This window comes from Epinephelus lanceolatus, chromosome 14 (assembly GCF_041903045.1).
Source record: "Epinephelus lanceolatus isolate andai-2023 chromosome 14, ASM4190304v1, whole genome shotgun sequence".
NCBI classification, from domain to species: Eukaryota; Metazoa; Chordata; class Actinopteri; order Perciformes; family Serranidae; genus Epinephelus; species Epinephelus lanceolatus.
The window spans coordinates 43,913,347-43,938,288 of record NC_135747.1 but is presented as its reverse complement, the minus strand read 5'-3'; the positions used below and the strand labels follow the sequence as shown (position 1 = coordinate 43,938,288).

Here is a 24,942-nt window from a genome sequence, read left to right as displayed (position 1 = left end):
CAGGTCTTCACTGTGTCCTTATCCTGAGAGATTTCACTTAATACGTTTATATCTTGAATAATAATCTAAGTTTTCTTAGTCCCTTAAAATCAAGAGGTCCTCATGACCCCACCCAGTGGTTTAACACTGAAAATGTTCCTGACAAAGATAGCAGTACAATCCCACCCCAACACACACCCATACTGGTTGATGAGAATTGAGTACATTTCTTGTAAGTCATGTGGTTCATGACACAGGAAGGTTGCATGACATATAAAGAGTCCGTTCGTTCTTCTGTTTGCTGCAGATCGATGACAGCTATAAGATGGCCACGCCACCTAAAAAAACTCTTGGTAAGGATGTTTCTCCTCTCAGTAAACTGTACTGTGCAGATGATAGATTGGACAGATTGTTGAAGTAAAGCTTTAAATCCACCAAATATTTGGAATAAATATGTTTTTAAAAAGAAGTGAGACTCAATTAAACAAGAAGTTGTTTTGTGTTTTTACATAGTTCTGTAGTTCAGTTATACCCTAATGCCTTTGTGTTTGATGTAAAGCATTCCTGGCAGTCTCGCTGTTGTTGTGTTTTATTAAACCACATTTGAAAATTTCAGAAACAGTTTGTTTAAACATTTTAACCAATGAACTGTCTCTCTAATGATGAAGTGAATTAACCATTCTCTTCTTACTGAAATATTTAGTCTCAGAGCAAACATATACATATACTCCTGTATATAACATATACTCCTGTATATAACATATACTCCTGCATATAACATATACTCCTGCATATAACATATACTCCTGCATATAACTATACTCCTGTATATAACATATACTCCTGCATATAACTATACTCCTGTATATAACATATACTCCTGCATATAACATATACTCCTGCATATAACTATACTCCTGCATATAACATATACTCCTGCATATAACTATACTCCTGTATATAACATATACTCCTGCATATAACTATACTCCTGTATATAACATATACTCCTGCATATAACATATACTCCTGCATATAACATATACTCCTGCATATAACTATACTCCTGTATATAACATATACTCCTGCATATAACTATACTCCTGTATATAACATATACTCCTGCATATAACATATACTCCTGCATATAACTATACTCCTGCATATAACATATACTCCTGCATATAACTATACTCCTGTATATAACATATACTCCTGCATATAACTATACTCCTGCATATAACTATACTCCTGTATATAACATATACTCCTGCATATAACTATACTCCTGTATATAACATATACTCCTGTATATAACTATACTCCTGTATATAACATATACTCCTGCATATAACTATACTCCTGTATATAACTATACTCCTGTATATAACATATACTCCTGTATATAACTATACTCCTGTATATAACTACACTCCTGTATATAACTATACTCCTGTATATAACATATACTCCTGCATATAACATATACTCCTGCATATAACTATACTCCTGTATATAACATATACTCCTGTATATAACATATACTCCTGCATATAACTATACTCCTGTATATAACATACACTCCTGTATATAACATATACTCCTGTATATAACTATACTCCTGTATATAACATATACTCCTGTATATAACTATACTCCTGTATATAACATATACTCCTGCATATAACTATACTCCTGTATATAACCTATACTCCTGTATATAACTATACTCCTGTATATAACATATACTCCTGCATATAACATATACTCCTGTATATAACTATACTCCTGTATATAACATATACTCCTGCATATAACATATACTCCTGCATATAACTATACTCCTGTATATAACTATACTCCTGTATATAACATATACTCCTGTATATAACTATACTCCTGTATATAACCTATACTCCTGTATATAACATATACTCCTGTATATAACTATACTCCTGTATATAACATATACTCCTGTATATAACTATACTCCTGTATATAACATATACTCCTGTATATAACATATACTCCTGCATATAACATATACTCCTGTATATAACTATACTCCTGTATATAACATATACTCCTGCATATAACATATACTCCTGCATATAACTATACTCCTGTATATAACTATACTCCTGTATATAACATATACTCCTGTATATAACTATACTCCTGTATATAACCTATACTCCTGTATATAACATATACTCCTGTATATAACTATACTCCTGTATATAACATATACTCCTGTATATAACATATACTCCTGTATATAACCTATAATCCTGTATATAACTATAATCCTGTATATAACATATACTCCTGTATATAACATGTATATAACATATACTCCTGTATATAACATATACTCCTGTATATAACTATACTCCTGTATATAACATATATTCCTGTATATAACCTATACTCCTGTATATAACATATACTCCTGTATATAACCTATACTCCTGTATATAACTATAATCCTGTATATAACATATACTCCTGTATATAACATGTATATAACATATACTCCCAGTGTGCTGTATGTCAATAATAATTTTCTTCATGTCTTCCTTTCTGTCTGCAGCGGAACGGATGAGGAGCCTTTTTATTGCTGATCCAGGTAAGATACACTATTAGCTGCAGATCAGTTTAAAAATCCAAAATATAACCATAATTTACACACAGTTATACAGTGCATTGATCAGAAGTGGGTCGTAACAAGGGACATTCACTCCATCACATGTAATGTGTTGTCACTGCTGTAGATCATTCCAGTTTACAGAGAAGGTGATCCAGCTCATCTCAGTCATTACTGAACAATCTCAAGTCTACCTGTCATGGAAAAAGGGTTGGAAAAACCTGTTTTTCAAAAACTGTTGAATCATTTGGTTCGGCATATTTTACATACCTATAAGTACGGGTTTAGAAAGAACCTCTCCACCATGTTGGCTGTCTCTGAGTTTGTCTAGCACTATGAGAATCTTCTTGGACTTATCTAAAGCCTTTGATACTATAAGTCATCCCATTCCTCTATATTAACTTTCCCATCTTGGAGGAAATTAAACTGAGTTTCTTTGGTTTTCGAGTTACCTCAAGGACAGGTAACAGTTCTTTGTTTCTTATAACGATAATGACATTCATCCATCCAATGTTACATCACTTGTGGAGTACCTCAGGAATCAGTCTCTGGGCCATTATCTTTCATTCAAACAAATGAAGAAGTATTAAAGAAAAGAAGTAATGTTTCAACCAAACTGTCTAAAGCCGGGATATTCAATTAGAAATTCAACTGGGCTGGATTTTAAAAGCAGGAAATATTGATGGGCTGGACATCGTCAGCAGTCAGCAGCCTTTAATATAAACACTGTACTGATAAAGTATTGGTTTTATATTAGCGAAGGTTTTGCTGCACTTATTTACAGTTAACAGTGTAGTTTTTGTGACTTTAGTAATTATCTTCCCTTAGTCTCAGCAGCTGAGACAATATGAAAATAATATAATACTGTGATCTTTACTAACTTTGCACCGGGGCTGGTTTAATAGTAGTACCAATCCATACCAATCCATACCAATCTGTACCAATCTGTACCAATCCATACCAATCCGTACCAATCCGTACCAATCTGTACCAATCTGTACCAATCCATACCAATCCATACCAATCTGTACCAATCTGTACCAATCCGTACCAATCCGTACCAATCCGTACCAATCCATACCAATCCATACCAATCTGTACCAATCTGTACCAATCCATACCAATCCGTACCAATCCGTACCAATCTGTACCAATCTGTATCAATCCATACCAATCCATACCAATCTGTACCAATCTGTACCAATCCATACCAATCCGTACCAATCCGTACCAATCTGTACCAATCCATACCAATCCGTACCAATCCATACCAATCCGTACCAATCCGTACAATCTGTACCAATCCATACCAATCCGTACCAATTCATACCAATCTGTACCAATCCGTACAATCTGTACCAATCCATACCAATCCGTACCAATCCATACCAATCCGTACCAATCCGTACAATCTGTACCAATCCATACCAATCCGTACCAATCCGTACAATCTGTACCAATCCATACCAATCCGTACCAATCCATACCAATCTGTACCAATCCGTACAATCTGTACCAATCCATACCAATCCGTACCAATCCATACCAATCTGTACCAATCCGTACAATCTGTACCAATCCATACCAATCCGTACCAATCCATACCAATCCGTACCAATCCGTACAATCTGTACCAATCCATACCAATCCGTACCAATCCATACCAATCTGTACCAATCCGTACAATCTGTACCAATCCATACCAATCCGTACCAATCCGTACAATCCATACCAATCCATACCAATCTGTACCAATCCATACCAATCTGTACCAATCCATACCAATCCATACCAATCCGTACAATCCATACCAATCCATACCAATCCGTACCAATCCATACTGATCCGTACCAATCCATACCAATCCGTACCAATCCATACTGATCCATACCGATCCGTACCAATCCATACCAATCTGTATCAATCCGTCCCAATCTGTACCAGTCCATACCAATCTGTACCAATCCATACCAATCTGTACCAATCTGTACCAATCCGTACCAATCCGTTCCAATCCGTACCAATCCATACCAATCCGTACCAATCCATACTGATCCGTACCAATCCATACCAATCCGTCCAAATCTGTACCAGTCCATACCAATCCGTACCAATCCATCCCAATCTGTACCAATCCATACCAATCTGTACCAATCCATACCAATCTGTATCAATCCATACCAATCTGTACCAATCCATACCAATCCATACCAATCTGTACCAATCCGTCCCAATCTGTACCAATCCATACCAATCTGTACCAATCCATACCAATCTGTACCAATCCATACCAATCCATACCAATCTGTACCAATCCGTCCCAATCTGTACCAGTCCATACCAATCTGTACCAATCCATACCAATCTGTACCAATCCATACCAATCTGTATCAATCCATACCGATCCGTACCAATCTATACCAATCCATACCAATCTGTACCAATCCGTCCCAATCTGTACCAGTCCATACCAATCTGTATCAATCCATACCAATCTGTACCAATCCATACCAATCCATACCAATCTGCACCAATCCGTCCCAATCTGTACCAGTCCATACCAATCTGTACCAATCCATACCAATCTGTACCAATCCATACCAATCTGTATCAATCCATACCGATCCGTACCAATCCATACCAATCCATACCAATCTGTACCAATCCATACCAATCTGTATCAATCCATACCGATCCGTACCAATCCATACCAATCCATACCAATCTGTATCAATCCATACCAATCTGTACCAATCCATACCAATCCATACCAATCTGTACCAATCCATCCCAATCTGTACCAATCCATACCAATCTGTATCAATCCATACCGATCCGTACCAATCCATACCAATCCATACCAATCTGTATCAATCCATACCAATCTGTACCAATCCATACCAATCCATACCAATCTGTACCAATCCATACCAATCCATACCAATCTGTACCAATCCATACCAATCTGTACCAATCCGTACCAATCCGTTCCAATCCATACCAATCCATCCAAATCTGTACCAGTCCATACCAATCTGTACCAATCCATACCAATCTGTACCAATCCGTACCAATCCGTACCAATCCATACCAATCCGTCCAAATCTGTACCAGTCCATACCAATCTGTACCAATCCATACCAATCTGTACCAATCCATACCAATCTGTATCAATCCATACCAATCCGTACCAATCCATACCAATCTATACCAGTCTTTAGCTTGGGCACTTGAAGATTGCTTCTGGGCTGGACGTGGCCTGCAGGCCTGGTCCAAAGTATTTTTTCTGATGACACAACAGTTTTCAAGTTATACAAAGACCCTGATAAAACTGCTACAGTAATAAACAGTGAACTCATTAAGATAAGTGATTTGTTTAACTGTATAAATTATCTCATTAATATAAAGAAAACTTGTTGACTTCTCTTTGGCATTGTGCCAGGGAGCAATAGCCAGTCTTTAAATATAAAAATTAATGACACTATTTTTTCAAAAGTCTCTTCAAAAATTTCTGGGTGTTCAACCTGACAAATCTCTATCCTGAAAATCAAACAAACAGATCAGCACATTTATAACTAAAATAGGAAAAGTCTGACCTATGTTAAACTCTAACTAACGGAGCTTTTGGTTTATCCATATATTTATTACTGTAACTTAGTTTGAACAGTACTCATTCTACCAAACTTGCTCATATCTTATGTCCTTAGAAATGAGCACTATGAATCACCAATCTCAGTCTTCTCAACCATTGTTAGGCATCATCAGTGTTTATCAAATCAACTAACTACAGATTGCTCTGTCTGCATACAGTTCCCTGAACAGGACCCATCCCTCAAATTTTCGTGATCACTATTCCTACAATCATCAATGTCACAATTATTTTACCCCAGATAATCATAAACTCAGGCCTCCTGTCTGTCAAACATCTCAGCTGCAGTTTGGTTTAAGACGTTCAGTCATATGGAGTGCTCTGACATCTTATATTTTAAAATTGGCTCCTGCACAATTCAGGAAAGCTGGTGAAGGTTTGTTTTTATCTCCCTGGTGTTATCTTTATGAGCTTTGAAAACTGACTAATGAAAACTGATTAATGATTAGTGATCTGAATTTTTTACTTTGTGTACTGGATGTCTTCTACTGTGTCCTGTTGAAGCCCCTCTGAGGGGTTTTTGCATCTCTTCATCACATTCCTGTTTGCTCATGTACTGATTTTTATTTTCCATGAGTGTGTAGACAAACAAGCCAAACTTAAAGGCATACTCTCCAGGATTTTCCTAAAAAATGCATAGACTCAAACAACAGTAATCTCTCTCCCACTCTGGCTGTATGCTGGTGTATCTGCCTAGATTTATTATTTTCTTCTGGGTTCAGGACATTTATGGGCGTGTACATCCACAGCAGGGCTGTGAGGGCAGGGCTATATGAAAAGGTGGCAACCAGCGGCCAGATGCACCCACAAAATATAAAAATAATGCACATGTCTTTTTCTATACATAACATTGAACATAGCGTTAGTTCAGACAGGACACAATGTCAAGCTAAGCTCACATCCCAGCCCACTCGACTGATGGCTGCTTTCTTTGACTGAAATGGTATTTATAAAGGAAGAATGTGCAGCGAGAACATGAACACCTCACATGGTTTTACGTCACATAGCTGCAGGAAAGATGAGGAGCAGATCAAATAATAAGAGCTGTAAAACATTGTTTTTAAGTTGTTTGCCTACTTCACTGATTGTTTTAATAATTTTTGCAGCTTACACAACTTTCTGTAAAATGTCAATTAAAGGTACATTTATTCACATTATCACCCACTGAGTGACCACTTTATTTGATCCTGTGAATCACTTTGTAAAGTCAGTTTCCACATGAGTGCTATAAATGAATCACTGATCATCCCTCTGACATTCAATAATAATGACTGAGATTTTACTGTCATGATGGTTTGCAGAAATGTGATTAACTGGTGTCAAGGACACTGCAAATATTCATAATAATGGCTGCTCTGGCACTGTTGGAGAACCTCATGATGCGACACATGTTGTTTCTTTGTTGTATTTGTCATAGACAGATCTGATAAGTGGTGGAGGGGCACAAATGTTTATGATGAACTGTGGGTGTGGGAATGAGGCTCGAGCCTGTGCACCCAGCACCACAATGATCGAGGTTAATAAATGAGAATCAGGTGTCTGCACAGCTTTATGAATCTGACCAAAACAATGCATAGGGGCACAACGCATGCAAAAAAGACATGTGACCAATCATTGCAAAACTTGCATGGTATGTTAAATAATATTGATGAACCACATCTGTTAAATTATTTTGAAATGGGTAAATAGGGAGCGCCACAAGCTCCAAACAAGTGCAATGACCTTTTGCAAAATTTGGCCATGAATCAATGCAGGTTTGTTCAAACATCACCCAAACTCAGTGGACCGTTTAACTGAGCCTTTAAAGCATGTCCCCAAAATGTTCCTACAGTTGACTTATAGGAAACGGTAAATTCTATAATGCTGTGAAGAAAATCTATGGTGATCCAGAAGCCTGTGTCAGGGTAAATGATGCAAGGACAGGATGGTTTCCTACAACAGTGGGAGTAAAACAGGGTGACGTTCTCTCACCTACGTTATTTGCAGTGTATATAAATAATCTTGTAATCTTGTATAATGTTATCAAACCACTAGGATGTGGAGTGAGATGTGGTGAGGAAAATGTGAGTGCCCTTTTATATGCAGATGATTTTGTTATACTTGCAGAAACAGAGGAAAATCTACAAAAAAATGCTCACTGCTGCTAGTGTTTGGTGTAAAAAATGGCGACTCACAATAAATGTCAAAAAATCTCAAATAATGCATTTTAGGCTGCCTTCACAGGCTTTAAGTAAGTTTCAGTTTTATTTTGGGGAAAACGCCTGAAATATACAGATTCTTATAAATATCTTGGTTTTCACCTCAATGAGCATTTGAGTTTTGCCAAAGGTACTACAGTGCTTGCTGAGTCTGCTGGGAGGGCTCTAGGAGGAGTCATTGCTAAGACAAGAACCTTAAGAGATATGGGGTTCTCTTCCTACACTAAACTCTATGATGCCTGTGTCTCTCCTGTGTTGGATTATGCTGCTGGGGTATGGGGCTATAAAGAACCTAAGAGATGTGAGCAACTCCATCAAAGAGCTATTAGGTATTTTTTAGGAGTTAATAAGTATGCACCTATTCTAGCAATCACTGGAGATATGGGTTGGGAACCTTGCGAAGTTCGGTGGGTGGTGTGTATGTGTAGATTATGGAATAGATATCTCGGTATAAGTGATAGTAGACTTTGCAAGAAAATGTTATTATTACAGAAGACAGGTTTTGAGGAATCTTATATTTATAGGGAGAAGGTAGATATTGAAATGATTAAAGAGATTGTTTCTCAGCAGCTAAAACAGAAGTGGACCATTGAGGTTTGGAACAAACCAAAACTTAGAATTTTCTGTTGCATTAAAAATGAGTTTGGTGTAGAGAATTATGTCAAATATAATTTGTCTAAGAGGAGAAGATCATTGTGTGCCCAGTTCAGGTCAGGTATTCTTCCGCTGCATATTGAAACAGGACCTTGGGTTGGAACAAATGAGGATGACAGATTGTGTTTTTTATGTGATCTCAATGAAACTGAAAATGAAGTTCATTTTGTTTTGGGTTGTCCATATTATCATGATTTAAGAGAAAAGTTATTTAACAAACTGGAAGTGGAAGAGATGAGACAGGATATAGATTTGCTGGCATGGTTATTTGAACATAAAACATTTTTATTGGCAGAATTTATAGAAAAGGCTTGTGTCAAAAGAAGTATGGCATTGTACAGATGATTATGTCTCGTTTTGTCTTCTTTTTTTGTGTTGTGGTTATGTAAAGTTGAACTTTGTTATGTGTACCGGAAGTCACATATGAAATGTTTTTTCTATGTTTCATTGGTGTCATGTAATCCCATGTGGGATGGGCCACTTGTGGCATGACACGTGAATAAAAAAATCAATCAAAAATCAATCATATAGGAAGTGACAGAGTTTCCAAAGAAAAGCGTGGCCCGGTAGAGATTTGGACGCCCATCATAGGTCTTGATCCCACCCAGCTCTCAAGTTTTAAAGGTCCACACTGGCTTGAGCCCAAGCATTGCTGCTTGCATCTATATTTTACTGATGTCAGTGCTGTAGGCACAAATGATTTGCTGTACCTTGTTGTTCTAATTTTACGCTGCAGGAGTTTGTTGTTTTACCTGCTGTCTCTTTTAGGTGGAGAGGGTGGGTAGGATCACTGAGGATCTGATAAGCTGATACATACAGTACACCTATGATACATGGTTTGCTCTGTTGACTATTATTTGTGTAATTATTTAAATGTTATTCACTGCCTTTTAATTGTATTTGTGCTTTGGCAGCAGGTTAAATGTCAAGCTAATAACGTTTGTTGAATTGAGAGACAGATGCACAGCAACAACAATAATGACAACAGCAACAATAACAATTATAGAAATCTGAATAATATCAGTTGTTTATGATGGTATGTATTTTACACTTATGTACTAACACATGATAGTACAGGTCTGTGACAATGATAATTATATGTGTTGTAAAACAGTGGCGGTATGACTCATAACAATAGCAGTAGGAGTCGGCATCAGGCGGCAAAATAAATTATTATCATGGAGAAAATCACACAGCTGGTCTGCGACTACTTTCTCAAGGATCTTTGACATAAAGGGAAGATTAGATATTGGTCTATAGTTGGCTAACACCTCTGGATCCAGGGTGGGCTTTTTTAGTAGAGGTTTAATTACAGCTACCTTAAAAGACTGTGGTACATAGCCTGTTAATAAGGATATATTGATCATCTAATATATGAGTGTTAACTAAAGGAAAGACCTCCTTAAGTAGCCTAGTTGGGATGGGGTCTAAGAGACACTTCAATATAACTTGCAATATTTGCATATTTATCAATTCCATGTTCAGGTAACATGTTCTAGGCCTCACATGAAAAGTGTTGCAGAATTTATTTAAATGTTTCCTCTGTTTTCCTTTCTAGAAGTACCACCACCAACTCCACCGTCTCCCAGTAAGATATGAAGTTTATTTTTTGAACAACCTGTCAAGTTTTATTATAATCATTATTAATATGGAATAATATACTTTGTTACTCAACTTGTGTATTCACATTATTTGCTTGTTTTCTAAATAATGACACAGTTTTCTCTTCAGCTTTCAGTGAGGAATGGAGGGAGATAAACTGGGGGTGAGTTCACTCAAACATATGTGGTGTCCCTGTGCTGTGTGTCTCTGAACTTTCCTTTAGATACACAAATGTAGAAAGAAACTCACCTGAGTGCTCTCAGCAGAGCAGTGTGGGCCCAGCTCAGAATGATGTGGAAGAGAGCCTGAATACTTGATTAGCACAGACTCAACAAGTGGGGTGAGCTTCAGTAATAACCAATCACAGGAGCTCCTCTCATCCCCTTTAAAAGCACCAGACAGGTGAAACAGGAAGAGAGGCAGAGGCCAAGGCAACTACAGAAATAAAATGTGTTTTCATTACACCATCATTATTACCTGTCTCATGTTATATGATTTTTGTGTGTGTCCAGTTATAAAACAATTGTAGGAGCCAATTCTTTAATTTGTAATTATTCCTATTTCTAAATTTATACATGGAGAACATCCCAAGTCTCTGAAACTGCATCCATGTTTCTCTCACTTGCCTCTTTTACTTGCATCTTAGTCCCTCTCACCGAAGATGCATGGAGACATGCAAGGAAACCATGTGAGGAGAGAGGAAACAAGGAAATATGTTTTCAGAGGAATGAGATGTTGTTTCCTCTGAAACATCTCATGAAGCAACGTCTGTCTGTGATGATGGCGGCAGCTGATCACAGCTGATCACAGATGGATCAGTCGGCTTCACGTGCACACTGCTCATACTTACAAAAACACAAAGTTAGAGGAGCAGTAGTGTTTTCTCTCTGCTTAACAAACACCTGCATATGAAAGACCAGTACTCTGTTTTTATACTACTACTGCTACTGCCCCAAACACTTTGCAGAAATTACAATTCAATCGGGGCCAATCAGGGATCTGCGCTGTGCTTGACAACATAAGCAGCCATTTAGGGACTGCGTTGTAGTTCTAGTAGTAAAATGCAGGCCGCAGTTTGCAGAACAGTAACAGCTGCTTCTGAAGCAACAAGCACTAACTCTGACGTTCGCAGAGTAAACACAGCAATAAGTGAAGTTACTGTAGAAATAGAGTCGATAACAACAAACAAGAACAAGAACATGACCTCACTGAGTTTCTCTGAGGAAAAGACATTTCTGTCATTCTTCTGACTGGATTTGGCAAAAGCTTAATTTATCGACAGGCTCCAATGGTGGTGAAGAAGATGCTCTCTGGTGTTTGTTATGCTGATTGGCTGAAGGAGTTTGTCAAGGAGAGTACTCCCGCCCACTGTAAGTGTTTGATGCAGAGAGCCAAAGAAGATTTTAAGCTCGTGTCATCAGGACGGTCCTAGCAGGCTAACACTCGTGGACCTTTCTACTTAAAGTTTGTATTCAACATAAGACCTTATTATCTCAATGAAATGTACTGAAACAAATATACACATGACACAAAAAGGCAGTTTATCTCTTTGGCCGGTAAAAAACAAGCTTGACTGTTGGATTTCCTTCATCTACCAGTCTTCTTGGCCGGTGAGTCAAAAAGTAAATTTTGGACACTGCTCACATGTAACTGAATGGAAATGACAATAAGTGGTGTATAAAGTGTCTCTTGCTCACAGACAGACTCTCTGTCTTTGTTTCCATTATAAAAGTTAATGTGAGAAATAATAGATTATGAGAGTTGTAATAAAGTTGTCTGTGCTGCTTTGCTGAGTTACTATCTACACAGCTGTTTTTTAAACTAGACAGTGAATCAGAAAACAAATATGTAAATATGCAGGGTTAGGAGTGATGCAGTTGAGATTAATCTCTTATATGTCAATTTATATGTCACTTCACTCCAGTATGAAACTTTACTGATGTTGTGATGTATCAGATCAGTCCAGCTGCAGTGTCCAGTTAATCCAAAACAGGGTGTGATAGTTGATTAAAGCCCCTACAAGGAACTTACATTTTGAGTTGATTTTGGCGACCCTGTGGACAAAAGCGGTAGTGTTTTGCCGGAATGAAGCCGACATTTCCCATGAGCTCAAGCGCATATTGCGCCTATTTATAATAGTCACTATTTCATTTCACTACTAGTCAAATGTAAGCAGCTAGGTAAGATGACCTGTGACCTTCTGAGTGCCGTCAATCGTTTCGTCCTGGAAGCGACGGACCCGTACACAGTTTCCCAAAGGTATGGATATACACTATATAGAAATAGCTTATCTTCACACCGATGGTCTCATTTGCTGTTGTAGTTCACGCACAGACATCAGCAGAAACCAGAGACTTTTGCATATCCAGTTAAAAGTTCCTTGTAGTGGCTTTAAAGACTTCAGTGAAAGTGGCTCTCATGTGTCCTCATTCCTCGCTCCTCCAACAAGGGACCTGGGATGTATGCCATACTGAGCTATTTTGTATTGTGTGTGTTGTGTGTTTATTAATGGCTTTTGAGTATGTGCTTAACCCCTGCAGATCAGATCGTGTATAAAGCGAAGGTGCTGCAGCCTAATGGTGCATGAATTATTTACGTCTTGGTTTGCTTGTTATTTTGCATATTTTGTTTCAGTTTAGCAGTTTTACCATTAATCTATTTAATCTACGCCAGTGTAAAGCAAGGAGCGAGTACACACTTTTTTTAATTGTATCCAGACATTCCATTTTTCCTCAAGCAAAACGTGTCTATTAACCTCAGTTAGTCCAAGAATGACTTACACAAACAAATGGGTACTGTGGTCATTACAACCATTACTGCAAACATTTTATGACACATTATCATTTTAAGAAACCCCCCCAAAAACAAACAGATCAAAACTAAATATTATCCACAATAACACTTTTGAAAGGACAGACAAAATAAAAATAAAAAAAAATCTGCTGAGCTTATAAAACTATACTTTAGGTATTAAATTAGCTGAACTGAATAAAATATCTGACATGATAGAAGCAGTAAATAATATTAAAAGATAGATATTAGAGGACATTTTCAGCAAACTGAAAACTCCACATACATCAAAGGGTCATGTGAAGAGGTCTAGTGTGTGGAGTTTAGTGGCATAGTGGCAAGATTGAAACACTGCTTCTAACTGAAACTTCCCTCGTGAGCCAAGTGTGTTGGGAAATGATGGTGGCTGATGTGAAAACATGAATGTCTCTATCTAGAGTCAGTGTTTGGTTTGTCCGTTCTGGGCTACTGTAGAAACATGGCGGTGCAACATGGTGATCTCTGTAGACGAGGACCTGCTCCCTGTGTAGATATAAACAGCTCATTCTGAGGTAATGAGAACATGATTCTTATTTTCAGCTTTCACTGAAGAAAACACACTGATTATATTATATTCACTTTACATCTGTGGCAGGGCAGAGGTTATGTTATTGTTAAGGGCATTAACTAGTATGATCAAAAGGAGCTAACAACGCCACCCTGGGAACTTCACCTAAGGACTCTCAGTAATTCAGACAAATATTACTGCAAAAGGCTGCCTACTGCCCAGCACCCTAGAGTACAAGATGTTCTGTATAGCCTACTCCAGGTGTTGCTGGAGTTTTACCTCTTCAGCTCTTTAAACAATGAAGTCTTTCCCTGACTTACTGAGTAACTGCTGAAGTTACACCATTAGTCTGTCGACTGTTACAATTTCCCCATTGGTCAGTCTCTTTCCAAACGAATAGGTGCAAACTGTGCTCATTTACACCCCCGTGAGGCTTTTACAGCAGTTTCACTCATTCAATGCCACTTATGCCAAATCATATTATACACAGTCCAGCTATGTACTAGCTTTATACCTGCTCTCATTTATCTCTAGATGCTTTCTAACACTAATTATTCTGCACAATAACTTGATTTCTTTTATTCATTGTTCATTTTGTGTTTCTGTGAGTCTGTTTTATGTCATATGCTACTACATATTTTATATATATATATGGTATGAATATTATTTTTTTAAAGATATATATTGTACATATTATATATATATATACAGTACAGGCCAAAAGTTTGGACACACCTTCTCATTCAATGCGTTTTCTTTATTTTCATGACTATTTACATTGTAGATTCTCACTGAAGGCATCAAAACTATGAATGAACACATGTGGAGTTATGTACTTAACAAAAAAAGGTGAAATAACTGAAAACATGTTTTATATTCTAGTTTCTTCAAAATAGCCACCCTTTGCTCTGATTACTGCTTTGCACACTCTTGGCATTCTCTCCATGAGCTTCAAGAGGTAGTCACCTGAAATGGTTTTCCAACAGTCTTGAAGGAGTTCCCAGAGGTGTTTAGCACTTGTTGGCCCCTTTGCCTTCACTCTGCGGTCCAGCTCACCCCAAACCATCTGGATTGGGTTCAGGTCCGGTGACTGTGGAGGCCAGGTCATCTGCCGCAGCACTCCATCACTCTCCTTCTTGGTCAAATAGCCCTTACACAGCCTGGAGGTGTGTTTGGGGTCATTGTCCTGTTGAAAAATAAATGATCGTCCAACTAAACGCAAACCGGATGGGATGGCATGTCGCTGCAGGATGCTGTGGTAGCCATGCTGGTTCAGTGTGCCTTCAATTTTGAATAAATCCCCAACAGTGTCACCAGCAAAACACCCCCACACCATCACACCTCCTCCTCCATGCTTCACAGTGGGAACCAGGCATGTGGAATCCATCCGTTCACCTTTTCTGCGTCTCACAAAGACACGGCGGTTGGAACCAAAGATCTCAAATTTGGACTCATCAGACCAAAGCACAGATTTCCACTGGTCTAATGTCCATTCCTTGTGTTTCTTGGCCCAAACAAATCTCTTCTGCTTGTTGCCTCTCCTTAGCAGTGGTTTCCTAGCAGCTATTTGACCATGAAGGCCTGATTGGCGCAGTCTCCTCTTAACAGTTGTTCTAGAGATGGGTCTGCTGCTAGAACTCTGTGTGGCATTCATCTGGTCTCTGATCTGAGCTGCTGTTAACTTGCCATTTCTGAGGCTGGTGACTCGGATGAACTTATCCTCAGAAGCAGAGGTGACTCTTGGTCTTCCTTTCCTGGGTCGGTCCTCATGTGTGCCAGTTTCCTTGTAGCGCTTGATGGTTTTTGCGACTCCACTTGGGGACACATTTAAAGTTTTTGCAATTTTCCGGACTGACTGACCTTCATTTCTTAAAGTAATGATGGCCACTGGTTTTTCTTTAGTTAGCTGATTGGTTCTTGCCATAATATGAATTTTAACAGTTGTCCAATAGGGCTGTCGGCTGTGTATTAACCTGACTTCTGCACAACACAACTGATGGTCCCAACCCCATTGATAAAGCAAGAAATTCCACTAATTAACCCTGATAAGGCACACCTGTGAAGTGGAAACCATTTCAGGTGACTACCTCTTGAAGCTCATGGAGAGAATGCCAAGAGTGTGCAAAGCAGTAATCAGAGCAAAGGGTGGCTATTTTGAAGAAACTAGAATATAAAACATGTTTTCAGTTATTTCACCTTTTTTTGTTAAGTACATAACTCCACATGTGTTCATTCATAGTTTTGATGCCTTCAGTGAGAATCTACAATGTAAATAGTCATGAAAATAAAGAAAACGCATTGAATGAGAAGGTGTGTCCAAACTTTTGGCCTGTACTGTATATATATATATATATATATATATATATATATAAAATATGTACAATATATATATCTTTAAAAAAAAATATTCATACCATTTTTTTTCCCGTTAAACAGAGACAAAGAAAGTCTTCAGTATGTGCGAGACTATAAGCCTGAAAGGGACGACATCAACCATCTCCGAGTTCTTCTGTACGGGCCTGTTGGAGCTGGAAAGTCCAGCTTCATCAACTCTGTCGTCAGCACCATACGAGGCAGACTGTGTGTTCCTGCTGCGGCCAGTGCAACAACTGCTAGAAGAAGTTTCACCAAAAAAGTGCAAAACCTTCTAATGAATGAAATAAATGTTTAAAGAAACACAGTAAAAACATACATCAAACTAACTAAATATACTAATTTGGCTGTATAGTCTTACTTACACTTTGTTGGATGACTCAGAAACCTACAATACCCATGAGCCTCAGCTGCAGCTAGTAAATCAAAGCTGTGCGTCTGTTCATGGCATCACTGTCAGTAAAACAAGCATTTCATTTTGTTTCTGTGTCACAGTATGAAACTCATCATAGCAAAATTGGGAAAGGAAACCAAGGGACGTATCCTATCGTCTTCAATGACATCATGGGTTTGGAGGAAGGCGAAACCCAGGGAGTTCGTCCTGCAGACATCAAACTGACCATGGAAGGACACGTGAAAGAGGGTTACATGGTACAACTGTTAAATGTTTGACATCATTAAACTTAATACTGGGTGGAATATGTTTAATTTCTGCTTCCACTTGCTTACAGCTACTTTATTTAAACTTTAATTTGGTCATTACATTTAAGCTATAACACACACACACACACACACACACACACACACACACTCCTTAGGCAAGACTCCTAATGCTATACCTGCCTACCTTGGATATGACTAATTACAATTTACAATATTGTAAATCCACAATGTCAAGATTGGGTACCAAGCCCCAGTAGATACAAACAGCCTCACTGAAAGAGCAGCTGACCTGAGAAGGAAGATCGTGAGCAAATTGGAAACCTGGAGTCTCTGACGAATCCCGAAGCTGAGCTGTCAAGTACCTTCAGATGATCTGCTAGAAGATTTGAATGCTGCCCTAAATACCATCCCTACAAGGACCATCACCGAGACCAACAAGCTGATTCACAGCACAGCAACAGTAATCCTGGAGATGATTGGATACAAGATGGACATAGTACATAAGAACCAGTATCCTCCATGGAAGAGACGGTTAGAGGCCAAGATAAAGGCAACACGGAGAGAAGTTAGCCAACTAGCAGGGCTACACGAAGGTAACATGGTGAATAAAAGGGTACCAAGGAAATACAACAGGCTCTCCATTCCTGAAACAAAAACAAAGACTAACAGCTCTGGGCACCCGGCAGAAGATTTACACCAAAGAAGTAGAAGCCAGGAGAATAAACAGGATGTTCTCCACTGAACCAACCAAGGTGTTTTCTCAGTGGCAGGGAAATAACAGCAGGTCAGTCCCACCAAGAGCTGAGATGGAAACATACTGGAAGGGCATATGGGAAAGAGAGGCATCACACAACACCAGTGCCCAATGGCTGGTGGACCTAAGAGCTGGCCCTAAGAGCTGGCCACAGCAACCTCCCAGAACAAGAACCAGTAACCATCTCAATGGCAGACATCCAGGAAAGAGTGTCAAAGATGAAGGGCTGGACAGCACCAGGCCCTGATATGATCCATACATGCTGGCTGAAGAAGCTAACTGCACTCCATGAACGCTGAGCAGCACAGATGAACCAGCTGCTAAGGGATGGGACCCACCCAGGATGGTTGACACAGGGCCGGACTGTCCTGATCATGAAAGACCATCCCATCCAACTACAAACTGATAATCTGTCTCTCCACAACATGGAAGCCCCTGTCAGGCATCACAGAGGCTAAGATAACTAGGCATATGGGCCAATACATGGGCGAGGCACAGGAAGGAATTGGCAGTAACACCAGAGGAGCCAAGCACCAGCTAGTGGTTGACAGAGCAATCGCCTGAGACTGCAAGAGCAGGAAGACCAACCTGTGCGCCGCCTGGATTGACTATAAGAAAGCCTACGACTCAATGCCACACACATGGATACTGGAATGTGAGAGTTCAGCTTCCAGACTGACAAACAGCAGCTGGCTAACCAACTGGACATAGTGGTGGTTGACAAACACCAGAGGAAGGCAGTGGTGGTAGATGTGGCGATACCAGCCGACAGCAACATCAGAAAGAAGGAACGTGGAAAGGTGGAGATGTTTCAAGGGTTAAAAGAACAGCTGGAGCAAATGTGGAAGGTCAAAGTTGACATGGTACCCGTAGTAGTAGGAGCGCCTGGGGCAGTGACCCCCAAACTAGGAGAGTGGCTCCAGCCAATTCCTGGAATAACATCTGAAGCCTCAGTCCAGAAGTGTGCAATCCTAGGAACAGCTAAGATACTACACAGGACCCTCAGACTCCCAGACCTCTGGTAGAGGACCCAAGCTCGAGGATGATACAGATACCACCCTGAGGGGGTGATTTTACATAAATATATATCTATATGTATATATACACCTTCTATGTATGTATGTATATATAATGTTTTTTTTCTTTCCATTGTTTTCCAGTTCAATCCTATTGGTCCACTGTCAGGTACTGATCCAAGCTACAACAAATCCCCCTCTCTGGACGACAGAGTTCATGTCCTGGTGTGTGTTCTTTCTGCAAACTCAGTAGAAATTACAGACTCAGTTCTGAGGAAGATGGCAGAAATCAGAGAGATGGCCAGGGACCTGGGTAAGATCAATGATTGGTAATTATTCTGTTCATTCACAGTTTTGTAGACTATTGATATTCCTGTTGTATAAAAAGGATCATTTACAGAAGTTACATCCTGCTGAGAACACTGAGTTTACTCAAAGTGTTTGTGCCAACTGCTTTAACTTGATGTGATTATCTCAGTTATCAGACTCCAACAGTTACCCATGAGGCTCGATGGTGTTAAAACACAAAGTGTAGCACCAACACGTGGTGCTGATGTAGGGCTTTACCACAGCATAACCTATATACATAACAACAACATGGTATGACTGATGGGCCGTGTTCATTTCTACAGACGTATGTGTCATTTCTCTTGTGTTATGGGTCCCTGGCAGCTTTATACTTTGGTAAACTGATAAAATGACACGTCAGACAGAAACAAAGACTAAATCAATCAATCAATCAATCAATCTTTATTTATAAAGCATTTTTCATACAAAAATGTAGCACAAAGTGCTTTACATGGTTAGAAGAAATGCCCTTCCCATCCACCCCCCAGCCACCCGCACCCACCCACAGACACACCCACCCATCCACCCACACAGTCATGATGTAGACATAAAAAACATGTGGCAGAGCGCAGAGCAACCAGGTGAGGAAACAATACTGCAGGGAGCCGTCTGCACCGGGAGCTGATCACAGCCCGTGGCCACCAGGACACCAACACGGAGTCCACCTCAACATGGGCAGATAGAGGGGCCCACACCACTGCCAAGAAGGCAGAGTGCAGCCCCCCCCGACCCAGTCAAAGCAACCCACGAGGCAGCGCCAATGCAGCCAGGGCCAATCACAGCCCCCAGTGCAGAGGGCCCCCACTGAGGAAACACTGGAGTTAAAAACTAAGAATAACATAAAACATCAATAAAAGACTAAGAGTGACATTAAAACCTCAGTACAAGACTAAAAATTACATTAAATCAGTAAACAACTAAGAATGATATTAAAACCTAAGTAAAAGTGTCAATGACAGTAAAACATCAGAAAACTAAGAAAATATTAGTTAAAAGCCTGATTAAATAGGTAGGGAAGACCAGAAAGCAGGGCATTACAGTAATCAATACGACTAGAGATAAAAACATGCATTAGCGTCTCCGTGTTAGCTCGAGAGAGAAACGGGCGGACTCTGGCTATGTTTTTTAGATGATAAAAGCCTGTTTTTGTTACATGCTTAATGTGTGGAATAAAGGTAAGCTCAGAGTCAAAAATAACGCCCAGGTTTTTAACTTGAATTGATGGATTTAAGGACAATGCCTGTAGTTTGGATAAAAGTTTCTCTCTCTGAGCCTCAGGACTGATGAGTAAAACTTCAGTTTTGTCCTGGTTGAGCTGTAAAAAGTTTTCTGCCATCCAGGATTTGATGTCCAAGATACAGTTAAAAAGGGCATCAATTGGCCCTGTGTCATCAGGAGACATGGAGATGTACAGTTGTGTATCATCAGCGTAACTGTGGAAGTTAATACCATGTCTCCTGATGACACAACCAAGAGGCAGCATGTACAAATTAAGAAGTATGGGACCTAAAATTGAGCCTTGGGGTACACCACATTTAATTTCATGGATCTCTGAAGAGACTTACTTACCAAGAATTTTCTATCTGTGAGATAGGAAGTGAACCACTTAAGAACAGTGCCAGAGAGGCTGACCAGCTGTTGGAGTCTGTTTAAAAGAACAGGGTGTTGGAGGCAGCGCTTAGATCCAGTAGCACCAGGACTGATAACTTGTGTGAGTCCAAGTTACACCTGAGATCATTAACGATCTTCAGCAGGGCTGTCTCTGTACTGTGATTCTTCCTAAATCCAGATTGGTATTTATCAAAGATGTTGTTATTATTTACAAAAATTATTAAGCTGAATAAAAACAGTTTTCTCTAAAATTTTACTTAAAAATGGTAAGTTGGATACCGGTCTGTAGTTGTTAAGAACATTAGGATCTAAATTGTTCTTCTTCAAAAGGGGTCTCACCACTGCTGTTTTAAAGGCATTGGGGAAAGCACCCATTTGAAGAGAAGAATTCACAATGTTTAAAAGCTCATCTTCGAAGAATCCATAAAATGTTTTAAAAAGTGATGTAGGAATTGGGTCTAAAAGACAGGTTGTTGGTTTCACTTGGAAGAAAACTCTACCAAGTGTCTCAGGATCAACCAGGACAAAACTGTCCAGTGCTTCCTCAGATAAAAACAAGCATTCAGATGTGTTAAGAACTGTATTTTGATGGGATAAAATATCAGATCTGATGCCATCAACTTTACCAAGTGGGCTGCAAAGTCTTCACAAAGGGAATCTGTGCTTGGAACTTGTTAAAATCAGGGTTGATTAAAAAGTCGATGGTGGAGAAGAGGACTCTGGGATTATTTTCATGATTACTGATTATACTGGCAAAGCAAGTGTTTCTTGCTTGTCTGAGTGCATTATTGTAAATTTTAAGTTGCTCACGGAATATTTGGTGGTTAACTGTTAATTTGTTTTTCCTCCATCTCCTTTCTGCTATCCTGCAATTTCTTTTCAGTTTTTTGATTTCTTCATTTCTCCATGGGGTAATATGACTGTCTTGTACCAGCTTTGTTTTTAGTGGAGCGACTGAATCAAGACTTGACTTTAGTTTACTGTTAAAATCTTCAACAATAAAATTGCAGGAAGCAGGTAAAATAACTGGAGGACATTTATCTAAAACTTCAATAAAATTTGCAGCCACTTCAGAGGTAAGATATTGCTTCCTCACAGTTCGCACCGAGGTCTCCCGCTGAATAAAACCGGTGATATTGAAAAACACACAATAATGGTCAGACACAGCCAAGTCAACAACAGAGGACACACTAGTGTTACAAGCTGTGGGTGATGATGAGATCCAGAGTGTGTCCTCTGTTGTGACCCTCATCACGTTAGCTTTGGGTCATGGCTTCAACCTTAAAAGATTAAAAGATTTATGGTTGACTCAAGTCAGACTGTTTTCTCCCTCACTACTGGGTCAGTGTTTAAGAGTTTGTGTTTGTCAGACCTGATGAAAAGAAACTGGCTGAAAAGCTAAAATATTGAGTGTGTTTCTGTCTGCAGGGATCCCCCAGATGATGATAATCACCAAAATTGATGAGGCCTGTCCTGAAACTGAGAAGACCCTGAGGAATGTGTACATGAGCAAGCACGTGAAGCAGAAGGTAAGGTTCTGTCTTTCTGTGAGTCTGAACAGAAACATAACCTCATGTTATTTTACTATATTTGTACTATATGAGCACAGAAACACTGAGTCACGCTAATTTATGGACTGAAACCCTCAGATGAAAGACTTCAGCTCAGCCGTGGGAATCCCAATGAACTGCATCTTTCCTGTGAAGAACTACAGTGATGAAATCGAGATCAACGATGATGTTGACACCCTGATCCTGAGCGCACTGAGAAAAATGATCGACTTTGGAGACGACTTCATTGACAAAATAGAAGAAACGAAAGAGGAAAAATAAATCAGAATATAATGCAGTGGGGCTCCTGGGCATCTTGTATTGCTTTGAAATATTTACTCTCCTATAGATCAGCTTCATTTAATGTTATCTCTGCTGAGTCAACACACATGTGGACACAATTTACTCCTCAGTCCTCCTTAGTGACTTTTTTTTGTAAGTAACATCTTTGAATGAGCATGTGGAGCCTCATGTCAGTTTATCAATCCCTGGACTTTAAGAGCTCATACATGTTGTCATGTTCACAGAGGAAAAGTGGGAAACTTGGATAAGGAGAAAATGTCTTATTCAATACACAGAGCTGATCCGTCAGAGTTCTGTCAACTTCCCATCACAGTTTTATCAAAGTGTCATCAGTGTTCTATTAAAAGTTCTGTGAGATTTTGGTCAAAATAAAGTTTTCTCAGAGTTCTGTCGTCATTATGTGAAAGATCCATCAGAGTTCTTTAAGAGTTTAAGGTTCTCTCTAGGTTTTATCCAAGCAAAGAGTTCTGTCACAGTTCTGTTAGAGTTCTGTCTGTTACACTGGACAGGCAGACAGTGTGTGTGGTGTCACGCTAATGTTGTGAACAGAGTGCTCCATGTTGGCGGTGGGGTTACAGTACAGGCCATCAAAGCTCAGTTTGTTGTTTAAATGAAACTGAGACACATCTTCAGGCTCACACTTTATGTAAATAGCAACACTTAAAACAATACACATTAAATCATTTCTGTCTTTATTAGACAAAATCAGGAGACACAGGAGGACATGTGGTCGAGACTCAAACCAGGATGTTTCCTCCTCTGTAGGACGGAGTCTTAAACCTCTTCATACACAATGTGCTGCTTTAAAAAACACCATGCTGTGGGTCGACCCACTGAGACGTTGCGTGAAATATGTCTCTGTACAAAATACAAATATTAACTGTTGAACATTTTACGACAATACATTTCTTTATGTACAAGACACTCAGCCTAAAGAATAATTCATCTTGTATCTGCACATTTAAAGTCCAGCTGAGGCGTGGCCCATCCTAATGACTGAGAGAACATATATTTTCTAAACTTCTGTTTTTAATGATCAAAATTAACCCTTAAATACACAATAAAGACTAAAACAAAATCCCTTTCTGAAAAAGTAAAAGACATTTATAATGCTCATTACGCTTAGACTTCCTTAAATAGAATTTAAGCTGTCAGAGTTTAAATGAGTGGATGTATCAGTCTGACGCTGCACAAGCCACAGAAGAAAAAAAACCCAAGATAAACAAAATACTACGTTTCATTTTCAGGTATTTGAAGCCACATATATATAAACATGTGTGCTGATTGTATTACATACAAACGATGGCAGGTAAATAATGAGCTTTCAACCAGACAAGCTCCTCCCCTCACACAGCGTCACTGGGTACGGTTACATGATGGCTTCTCATTCAGAATGAAATAAATCTGAATGAAATCATTCGGAATTAAAGTCTTTCCAGGTAGTTTACATGAGAAATATTCATTCTGAATGAGGGTTTACACAGAGATCAGTTTAATCGCCTTTATTTGGGTCAGTGCAAGGTTTGGGGCAGGGAAGGTTTCTGATTGGATAGGGGGCATCGCGGATGTGTTTACCAGAAGAAAACACTGTAGTCTTCGCTCCGGATAACAAGATGCTTGACGACGCCGTTCTTAGTGCCTTTTTCAGGCTTGTTTTGCTTATATTCTTGAAGCAGCAGTACGACAACAACCTTGTTCTGCTAATGCTTCGTCTGTTGAGGAGGAGAAGGGAGGTAGAAGGTCGAAGAAGGGAGATAGAAGACCGTGCTGTGGCGAATGGAAACCAGTGAGTGCAACGAGTCTGACTGCTCTATCTCAGCCCGTTGCTATGCGCGCTATATACGTCATCGCGCCAGAAGGGCAAGGAAACGAGCATGAGCGGAAAGACCGGAATGAACTTAAAGAGGAATGAGTGTATACATGCACACAAAATTATTTCATTCGGAATGACAAACGGAATAAACCACCCCCTTTAATCGGATTTAATTTTCAGTTGGAATGACCATTTACATGACCACTTTTAATCGGAATGGCCTTTCATTCCGATTAAAAGTGGCATTAAACTGTCCATGTAAACGTACTGACTCTGTGTTAGTGAGACAGCTAATTGGAAACTGTCAAAGCAAGTGAACAGTTAACGTCTGTGATTCAAAGGCCCGTTGTTACAGCTGTGCATGTTCTGTGCTGCTGTCTCTTTCCCTCTGGTGCAGATCTGCCCAGGTGAGCTGCGTCACCTAACGAGGTGCATCTCACCTGGC

At 39.3% G+C, this 24,942-nt stretch overlaps 1 protein-coding gene and 1 pseudogene across 1 annotated transcript; both read left to right on the top strand.

The window, feature by feature from the left end:
- The first annotated feature begins 249 nt into the window (after positions 1–249).
- On the top strand, positions 250–23,069 carry LOC117248889 (interferon-induced protein 44-like). The gene is made up of 9 exons (XM_078174750.1): positions 250–332; positions 2,573–2,608; positions 10,686–10,715; positions 10,859–10,892; positions 16,503–16,701; positions 16,935–17,090; positions 19,017–19,185; positions 22,260–22,360; positions 22,481–23,069. Exons 1-9 carry the CDS (start codon positions 305–307, stop codon positions 22,661–22,663), a joined length of 936 nt encoding a protein of 311 aa, XP_078030876.1. The 5' UTR covers positions 250–304; the 3' UTR covers positions 22,664–23,069.
- Positions 17,323–19,010, top strand: LOC144466884 (uncharacterized; annotated as a pseudogene).
- Positions 23,070–24,942: the final 1,873 nt, after the last annotated feature.